Source organism: Mirounga leonina, unplaced genomic scaffold (genome assembly GCF_011800145.1).
Source record: "Mirounga leonina isolate KUSES-001 unplaced genomic scaffold, KU_Mleo_1.0 Mir_166, whole genome shotgun sequence".
NCBI classification, from domain to species: Eukaryota; Metazoa; Chordata; class Mammalia; order Carnivora; family Phocidae; genus Mirounga; species Mirounga leonina.
In genome coordinates, this window is record NW_023270418.1 from 9,933,883 (window position 1) to 9,944,266 (window position 10,384).

The window sequence follows — 10,384 nt, forward strand, 5'->3', positions numbered from 1 at the left end:
TGGGACACACAGTCTCTCCATTCCTCTCTTTCCTCAGTGGCCCTTCTCAGGAAGGAAGCAAAAAAACCCTTCATCTTATCCTTGACCTCTTAATGTTGGAGTATACCAAGCTCAAATTAGTCCTTCCATCTTCTCTATTTACACCCACTCCCTTGGTAATCTCTTTCTAGGCTTATGTCGATGATGATGCCCAAATTTATACCTTCAGCGAATATATTTATCCCAAAATTTAGATTCAGCATTCTACTTAGAGATCTTAAAGACATCTCAAGCACAACATGTCTATATGGAACTCTTCATCTTTGTTCAAAACTTACTACATTGACAGCCTTCCCATTTCAGTTGATAGCAAGTTTATCCTTCAAGTTGCTCAGGCCAGAATCTTCAGTCATTCTTGACTCTTTTCTTTCTCTCATGCTCAACATTCATCCATCAGAAAATTCTGTTGGCTGTACTTTCAACATATATCCAGAATCAATTTTATATCCCATTACCTCCATTGCTACGACACTAGTCTGAACAAATATCATTTCTCACCTGGGTTGCTCCAATAGCATCTAATAGGTCTTCCTGTTTCTACCTTTCTTCCTCTACATTAGCAAAACAGCAGCTGAAGGGATCCTTTTAGACCTAAATCAAATCATGTCACACGTCTACGCAAAATCCTGCAATTGGTCCCCTCTCACAGACAGCAAAAACCAAGGTCCTACATGATTTGACTCCTGTTTTATCTTCGACAATATTTCTACCATTGTTCTTTTGCTCCAGCCACACTGTTTAAATAATAAATATCTGTTAAATCAATCCCAGTTTCCAAGGAGCTCATACTCTACTGGGAGAAACAGAGTTATATTAATGATTGCAAACAGAAGGTAGTTATTAAAGCTCTCCTCTATCTCCCATCCTAAATTTTCACAGGTGAGCTTTGAAGGTTGAGAAATTTGCCAGGGATGGGAGCAATGTTGGAGAGCACAGGTAAGAAACAAAGATATTTCAGGCAGGACAAATACTGCATTTGCAAAGATCTGGAGAAATGAATCAGCAGAACATTTAGAGAATTACAAGTACAGCATCAAAGAATAATATTTGAGATTAGGGGACCTGGATGCAGGAGGTAAAGAGAAATAGAGTTTACACTTTAGATAGGAGTCAGATCACGAAAGACTTTCCATTTGTTTGTTTTTTCACTTACAGCTTTCATGCTGCTCTCAGAACAATTTATTAACCGTATCTTTTTGATGCACCCCCTCAAAGGGGCTAAAGCAATACTTGGAAAGGATTGTGAATTCCCTGAGTTAAAGATACAAAAGAAAAACCTAGAGTCACATTTAATTTGACAAGGTAAAGGAGTGGGTGTGCTACTATATCAAATTTAATTTGTACAAAATCATCATCTCTGGTAACATTATTTTTCCTGATCAACTGCGTTTAGACTACTTTAGTAAGGCTTGATCTCCCTGTCTACCTAAACACTGATTCACTTACAGCAAGCTTCAGGTTAACATTGGCCTTATTAATACCCAACAAATCCACAAGGTGTTAGTTGCACATGATTTTGTATAAAAGGTGAAGTGAGACTTGACTCAGTATACAGCTTTCCCCAGATAAGGCAGCTAACCAAAGGTGAGTCTTGGCACCTACAGTTAACAAGTGGTGACAGTTACTTTTGAAATTAAAGGTTTTTCAGGATCTGGAGAACAAATCTAGACCTTTTTCAACTACTGCTGTGTAGATGATTTATACATGTCAACCTGGCTTCTTAAATATAGTTAATACACTGTAGTCACTGTAAGCAAACAACTGAACTTTATATAGACCAATTCACCTGGTCTCTTGAAATAGTCTTATTTTAAACAAAGGTGAGCAAAAGCAAATGCTAAAACTGATGAACCAATTTTATAGTATAGAATTTCCTTTTTATTTTTAAACAAAAATGGTCTTTAAAATGATAATGAAGGGACAACCATGATTATCACAATTACCATCCTCCGAATAATCACTTAAATACTCTGATCTTTAAATACTGCTCTGCTTAAATCACTATATTGGAGTTTTGATCTTAATATGGGTCTACTTGATTAAAAAAATGAAGGAGAAGGAGAATAAGAAGAAATGTTTGAGAAAGAAGTAAGGGAAGGGAAAAGGAAGGAAAAAAAATGCTGGAGCAAAATGTGACTGGGGAGGATGGGCAGATCAATTATTTTTGCTTTGATCAACTTACATGATTATAATTTTGGGGGGCTTTTTGGTTTCTCCTGAGCCTTAATTGTTTGCTTTATAGCCCAGGATGAAGTCAGTCCAGTTTTGCTTCCTTTTCTGCTGCTGGAGAGCAATCTGCTCCAAGAGCTGTGAGCTGACCAACATCACCATCACAGTGGAAAAGGAGGAATGTCGCTTCTGCATAAGCATCAATACCACATGGTGTGCCGGCTACTGCTACACCCGGGTAGGAACTCTGCTTTGCTGGAAGGGAGGGTGCTAAGGGTCTGTCCAAGGCAGGCTTCATTAATTCCCACTTTATGAATATTTTAACTTTCCCAAGTAATAGCCATGAGCCCCTTAGTCATTACCGTCTGTGTTATGATTGGGATTAAATACCATGATATCAGTTAGATGTATGGGCTTGGATTTGATTAGGGTAAATCTAGCAAAATGTCAGATTTGATCTGATCAACCTGGTAATATGCCAACTCTGCACTTCCAAAAAAAAGTAGTGCTATGGTAGATTTTACATATAGAGAGATAAACATGTAAACATACACATACTTAACAATAGAAGATCTACCATATTCCCCAAAAGCCATTTTGTGTAATTGAAGCCATATCTTTGCAACAGAGATAGTATCAAAATATATTTTTCCAAGCCACATGAAAACACAAATAGACATATTATAAAAATAGTTTTATTCACCCACCTGATTACAAATGGCAACAAGCAGCCTCAGAACACAATCCATACTTATGGACTATTAGAACCAAAATGAATCAGCAAACCTACTCACTTCTTCATGCCATTGAGAAAAGCAAGGCACAGAGGCATAAAACCACTAGTTTGTTTTCACAGTTTCTTTGCATTAATCCAAGTAAAGAGTTTCTACTTTATTTTCTTTACTTTTTTCTCCTATAACACCTGGTTATCTATGCAAAATTTCATTCTATAAACTGAAACTGAAAGTAACAACTTTTTAATGAAATATATTTTACTGGATGGTAAATGAGTTTGATCAACAGACCTGATATTGAAATAAATTAAGCAGCAATGCCAATTTCTTCCCTTGGTGCAAATAATTTTACTAGAAACTGTTGGAACAAACCCGTTGTGCCTGGATTAAACGTTCTCATATGCAAACTGTGCATACTTTGAAACTGAGAGCCCTGCAAAATATATAGCATTTAAGGGTAGGAAATATCTACAAGACAGTGGAATATTTAAAATTTTCCATATGACTTCATGGTCATGTTAAGTATTGACATTTCCTCATGTCTTTTGGCTTTTTATAAACACAGAGGGATAATGTATTTGGAAATATTTTCTGAGAAATTGAAATTCAGTGTTTTATGGTTCACGTTGTCATTAACATAGCTTTCGACTAAGTACAAAAATCAACTTAAAATTTCTGCTATAGCTCTATTTCATCATTTTTCTATGTTGACATTTAAAGTTTCTCTATAGTTTGAGAAACATTTAAGATTTGATATAGACATAAGGAGCAGGAAAAGGAATGACATATATTCTTTTTTTTTTTTTTTTTTTTTTTTAAGATTTTTATTTATTTATTGAGAGAGATAGTGATAGAGAGCATGAGAGGGGGAGAGTCAGACTCCCCGCTGAGCAGGGAGCCAGATGCGGGACTCGATCCCGGGACTCCAGGATCATGACCCGAGCCGAAGGCAGTCGCTTAACCAACTGAGCCACCCAGGCGCCCCGGAATGACATATATTCTGTAAGATTTCCAGAACCAAGAAATGTGGTATAGCATATAGGACATTTATGAGATCATATTTCCTTGGTTAAGAATTCCTTAAGTGAGATTTAATGGGTAATTGCTAGAGCAAGCAGTATTAAATTCCCATCTCATTTTGATTATGCTAAATAGAAACTTCCAGAATATTTTAGCCTAACTCTCCCATTTTTAAACTCCACAGGATCTAGTGTACAAGGACCCAGCCAGGCCCAACATCCAGAAAACATGTACCTTCAAAGAGCTGGTGTATGAGACCGTGAAGGTGCCTGGCTGCGCTCACCAGGCAGATTCCCTATATACCTATCCAGTAGCCACTGAATGTCACTGTGGCAGATGTGACAGTGACAGCACTGACTGCACTGTGAGAGGCTTGGGGCCCAGCTACTGCTCCTTCAGTGAAATGAAAGAATAAAGAGCAATGGACATTTCAGGTGACTTACCCTTGTCCTGAAGGACCAAGATATCCAAGAAGTCTATGTGTGTACATGTGCCCAGGCTGCAAACCACTGGGGCCCAGAGAGCATTAGACCCCCGATCCCCGCTCTCTGGGCAGAGGAGGAGCCCCAGGAATTAAGAATGCTGGGGCCAGGATCCTATCACCTCTCAACACTCCACCCTGTATACCTAGGTCTGGATTCCATAAATTTTAATCAGTCTTATTTAATTTACAGACACGTGGGTGCTTTCCTACCTGATAATCTTAGAAATCCTCTCAGGCAATCCCTTCCTCTTAGAGATAGAGTTACCTAGGCCCAGGGGAAGGAAATGAGATGGGAATGGGTCAGAGGACTAAATACAGCATTCTTCTTTTAGACTCTGGAGCCCTCAAGAGTAGAGCCAGCATCTTCATGATCATAGTCTCAGTGCCTGGCACCATGCCTGAAATTTATTAAGAAAGTCAACAATGGCTTCCTAAAGGAAAGTAAAAATCAGAAAGGTAAAGGTAGGAAACACCAAAAGAGGATGTTGGAGGCTGGCTGATGAGGCTGCCCTCAGCATTGCCAATCAGTCCATGGAAGCAGGGGCATTAGCTCCACCTCACCTCTCCTCCTGTGTCACAAGAAATACTGAGATAGGCTTCATCTTGCTGAATCACTCAGTGCATGTGAAGGTTACCAGAGCTCAGAATTTCTAAGCTATTACTACCAAGCCCTTTAGTTAAGGGCAAAAACAAGAAATGTTAATATGGGCTTATTTTCCCAGGTCCACATCTATTTCATCATTTAAACAAATTGAACAAATACTTTCAGGTTCCTGCAAAACTCCATTTGGGAAGTAGGGGAAAAAAAAAACACAAAAACTGTATCACCCTGCCCTCCAGGCTAGGATCCACTCCTTTGTAGAGAGGTGGATGTTAAATAAATTTGAAAGCAATTTTGTCAACTTAGTAAGTACATTTATCTTATCTACAAATACATTTGTGTAAAGAAATAGCTTTTTTATAAAGAATTAGTCGGGGGGGGGGGGGGGCTGCCTGTTTTCTAGAATCCTCTGTATATCAGTCTTTTCTTTTGTCTCTCCATGTTCTCCCAAATCGGGTTCTTTCAAGAGGATAAATATTAAAACTATTTCATGAGTTGATTTCTTTTCAAGGTGTTACCTTTCTTAGTTATGTACTTGTTTCATACTCATTTTGTTTAATTTATTTAAACCTTATTTTTTTAAAAAAGATGCTAGCCACAGAGTCATAGATTTAGATTTTTTCATGTATAAGCAAATGACTAAAATATGAATTACATTTATAATATTAGTAGAAAGAATATTAAAAATAATTCCTAGTTATTCTATAATAGTTACTTGTCCTCACCTTTGGAAATATTAAAATTAATTTGTTGCATTTTTAGAAGTGTTTCCTTATTTAAATTTCCTGTCATTTTTTGAAGTCAGTATCTGATGGAATGGGGGGAAAAAGGCAGAGAATCACAGAGTGGGTGGGGACACTGGAAGTACTCTAGTTCATTTCTTGAATTTTTGAAATGGAACAACTGAAATCTAAGGAAATTAATTGACCCACCCAAGAACTCAAAGACCATTCATGGCAGAAACAGGATTAGAACCCTGGCCTCCTAGCTCTTGGCTAGCTCTCCTGTGACTACTCTGCCATACTAAGAAGTCATTTTGGCAAAGACTGAAGCAAAATTGCACATATCAATAATCAAGCTATGCCCATTCAAATCTGGTACTGATTGTGGCTTATAGTTAAATTCTCCACAATATTTTGACACACTGAGATTAGGGCTATATTAACAAAGCTTAATAAGAGCTTTAAACTATAGCATAGTGTTTTTCCTTCTCCCCATACTTTTGGAAATCAAAATAATTGCCTTCCCGTTGAAGGTAGTACAAGGCAATGGCTCCAGAATTCACTTGTCTTAATCAGCTTGTCCAGATGTAGCATCTTAAACAAGTTACTTAAATTCTCTAGATCTCAGTTTCCTCAGCCGTAAAATGAGGATAATAATATTATTTACCTCAGAGGGTTGTATGGATGATTAAATGGGATAGCACATGTAAAGGACTTAGAACAGTCAGTGCCTGGCACATAGCAATTCCTCAGTAAATACTAGCTGTTATGCCATGAGAGAGACAAGATGGTATCAAGATAGTAAATCAGACTTAAGTAAAACAACATAGCTTAGGCTCTTCCTAGTAATATTAGGCAAGCTATTTAACCACTCTGGGCATCACTTTCCTCATTTTTAAAATGGAGTAAAAATGGTAACTATCTCACAGGGTTGCTGTGAAGATTAAAAAAGACAATGAATGCAAGGTGCGTTAGGAGTCCAACAGAAGAACTATAATCTCGATGTAGAGAGACTTCTACAACTTAGCTTAGAAGGTCAAAATCAAAATGCTAGGAAGAAGCAGCAGTTTCTGCTTGAGGCACCCCCATGCCAAACTGAAATACAACAATCCTTTCTGAAGCAGCAAGAAAGAAAATTTGTGAGCTCTCAAAGTGCTTGTGAAGAAAAGGCCTATCCCCATGGGTCACCATCTTAGTTGAAGCCCATATTATCTCTCCTTAGCACTACAGCAAAGGTCTTTCAACCTCTTAGCAGTCCTCACATGGCTATAAGAATAATCCGTCTAAGCCACAACTTTGGCCATGTCTAATAATGAATGAAATTCCTCTGTGTTTTCAGGATAAAATCTTAATATTCAGCTGATACATGAAGCCCATCATGCTCTGATCTGTGACTACCTCTCAACTTCCTATCTCCCTGTTCCCTCATTCCCAAGAGGCTGCTATACCTAGAGACTGGCTATGAGGGTTGAGGGATGAATCCATGCCTCTCACCCCTGGAATGCTTTAACCAGAATACCATGTCTTTCCTCCCACAAGAGATTTGGCTAACTACGGTGGAATTCAATAGTGCTGACTTACTGACCAGTTTAAGTAATAAAAAATGTGACGTCAGTGCGTGAGAGTCACAAACACAGAGTTCATGATAGTGAGGAAGGGTAAAGAGGAACAGAATTGGAGGAAAGTACTTAAGTACTACATTTATAATGTTTATATCCTAAAATAAATCTGAATCACAAATATGGTATAATGTTAACATATATAATTCTGGGGGAATGCTGTACAGGTGTCCATTATATTCTTTCACACGTGTGAAGCTAGTTAACAAGTGACAAAGTATCTTTATATGCTTTGTACATTTAATCCTGATTTTATGCCTATTATAAGAAAGGCAAGATGGGCCCTGAGCCTACAGCCACACAGCTCATGTGCAAGGCTCAGTCATTAATATTCATTTAGGAATTGAGGCAGAGAATTCAGTATGGTCACCAAGATCTATGCCTACTTCTTCCTGGCTGTAAAGCTGGACTCCATTTCCCAGCCTTCCTTGCAATTGAGTTATATCCATGTTCCAGTCAATGGAATGTGAGCGGAAGTACTGTGAGATACTCCATATCTGGCCCATGAAATCCTCTCATAAGTGATCATCCATTCTCTTCCTGTATCGGCTGAATGTCAATACCCAGGATAACCTTGAAAGCTTTGCACTGATGATAACAGAGCCAATGTCAGCCTGGATTCCTGAATGCCTGCATTGAGTAATGTGCCCCAACATCAACAACCCTTATAGAAGACTGGATAGACTTTAGATCAGTGAAGAAACTTTCTCTTGGGCTAAGCTGTTGGCATTTGTGGGTTTATCAATTAGGAAAAAATGCATTATTTTACATTTTGAATAATATATAAATTGGTACTGGAAGTAGAGTGCTGCATTAATTAAAAAAACCCAGCATATATAACATTAGCTTAGTTGTTGTACAACAGTAATAATTAGAGTAAAACTTTCACTTGTAAAACATGAAGGCCAATCACATGCCTACAGAGCCTTTAGCTTTAAAGAAGGGGTCAGCAAATTGGGGCCTGCAGTCCAAATCTGGCCCATCAACTTTTTTAAAAAATAAAGTTTATTGGTACATAGCCAATTATCTATGGCTATTTTTGCACTACAACAGAATTCAGTAGTTGTGACAAAAGCTGTTCATGGTCCACAAAGTCTAAAATAATTTACAATCTAGACCTTTACAGAAGAAGTTTGCCAACCCGTCCTATAAGGAAAAAGTTTGCAAAGAGTTCAAATTTTAATGGAATTGGCTTTTACTTTTTAGTTATTAAAGCGATAGTTTGTTTAGAAATAGACATGAAAAGGAATGGAGAAAGTCTAGGAATTTGAAGACTTGAGGTTTATAAAAGCTTAATGCTTCTAGATCCCAAATAGTAAGAGATAAAATGGATTTGAGGAACAAAGGTCTGTAAGTTTCAGTCCTGAGGTAAAGACAGGTTTAAGGTGTGGTCTTCCCATCTAGGTCTTTTATCTCAGATAGTATCCATAGTAGAACCATTAAGTTGTAAGGAAGCAAAAAATAAATAAATAAATCCAGATTGATAATCATGCTAAGGAAAAGAACTTTAGATGTATTTATAGGCACCAGGAACAAAGAAAGTATTTGAGGGGGCTGATTATCAACAAAACCAAAAGACTAGACTAAAAATGCCTTTGATTATTTGAACAACCTTTGGGTCCCCACACTTGGTGAGCAGGAAGTAGGCTACTAAACTTGTATAACCCCAAGGAGAGCAAGTCTCTGTAACTACTTCAAATGTTGCCATGAAAGATAATGGATAAGTAATAACCTGAGGATGATGGAGGCAGGAGCTATGGAGAACAATGGACAAGGAAAAAAATGTTCCTCTAGAGAAAAGAATCAGCATCCAATTAAGGAATTGCCTCGACTGCCAAGTCAGCAGGATTTCATAAAGCTTGCCCAGTAGGATTTGATCGTTGCTTAATCTACTGAGCTGTGTCGCCTAGTCTTCCCTTTTATGAATGGTAGTGTTATTGTGATTAGTGTCATGGGGTGAAAGTGCCCCTACTTCATCACTGAATACTAGGTGGAGAGGGACAAGAAAGATAACTTGTCTTTTTAGCTCATGGATTGCCAGCACATGAGGAGCCACATCTGGAATGATGGTGAGAACTTTATCATCTGGAAATCAGGGCCTGGAATTGGACTCAGGGATGGATGAGATCTTTGGAGAGGCAAGGAGGTGGTTTGACATGAGGGAAAAAGATGAAACTCTATTTGTTCTTAGATATTTGGACTGTGATAGAAATTGTTATATGCTCCCCCAAACCCTTTTTTTTTAATTCTTCTTGGGAATATAACTAGTCTACCTTTCCCAATCTCACCTGTAGAAAGTCCTCCCAATGGAAGGTTATTAGAAATGATGTGCCCTAGGGCGCCTGGGTGGCTCAGTCGTTAAGCATCTGCCTTCGGCTCAGGTCATGATCCCAGGGTCCTGGGATCGAGTACCCACTTCGGGCTCCCTGCTCGGTGGGAAGCCTGCTTCTCCCTCTCCCACTCCCCCTGCTTGTGTTCCTGCTCTCGCTGTCTCTCTCTCTGTCAAATAAATAAAATCTTCAAAAAAAAAAAAAAAAAGAAATGATGTGCCCTAATTCTAGGTCTAGCTCATAAATCCCTTCCATAAATGAATGAATAATACTCTCTTCCCCTCTTGCCTGGCTGAGTGTTTTGGGTTTTTTGTTTGTCTGTTTTGCTTAAAGCAATCTTGGAAGTCATGTATAGAAGACAGTAGAACATCCATCAGCCTGTATCTCTGAATGACCAGAGGACCCACGTTCCCCCACATACCTGCTCCTTCTGAGAGGATTTAACATCATCAAGAAATAAACTTCTCTTGTGTTAAGCCACTGAGAGTTGAGGGTTTACAACAGGTAATGCTACCTTAACTAATCCAAAGATCCACAGTGCTCAGGGAACTCAAGTATAATGTTTCATACCAATCCACATGAACCAAGTACAAAATTAGTTATCTAATATTGATCACATATACATCCTAGATTACTAGCTTCTGGTCAAAAAAGGAAAATAAGTTT

At 38.3% G+C, this 10,384-nt stretch overlaps 1 protein-coding gene across 1 annotated transcript; it reads left to right on the top strand.

The window, feature by feature from the left end:
• The first annotated feature begins 2,240 nt into the window (after positions 1–2,240).
• Positions 2,241–5,011, top strand: LOC118015554 (follitropin subunit beta). Its single transcript, XM_035012301.1, has 2 exons — positions 2,241–2,446; positions 4,147–5,011. The coding sequence occupies exons 1-2, from the start codon at positions 2,288–2,290 to the stop codon at positions 4,375–4,377; spliced, it is 390 nt and encodes a 129-aa protein (XP_034868192.1). The 5' UTR covers positions 2,241–2,287; the 3' UTR covers positions 4,378–5,011.
• Positions 5,012–10,384: the final 5,373 nt, after the last annotated feature.

Excerpts from the sequence above, each read along its gene's own strand:
- LOC118015554 (XM_035012301.1), top strand. The coding sequence starts at position 2,288 with ATGAAGTCAGTCCAGTTTTGCTTCCTTTTCTGCTGCTGGAGAGCAATC. Across the intron at positions 2,447-4,146 it reads CCGGCTACTGCTACACCCGG|GATCTAGTGTACAAGGACCC; the intron begins GTAGGAACTCTG and ends TAAACTCCACAG.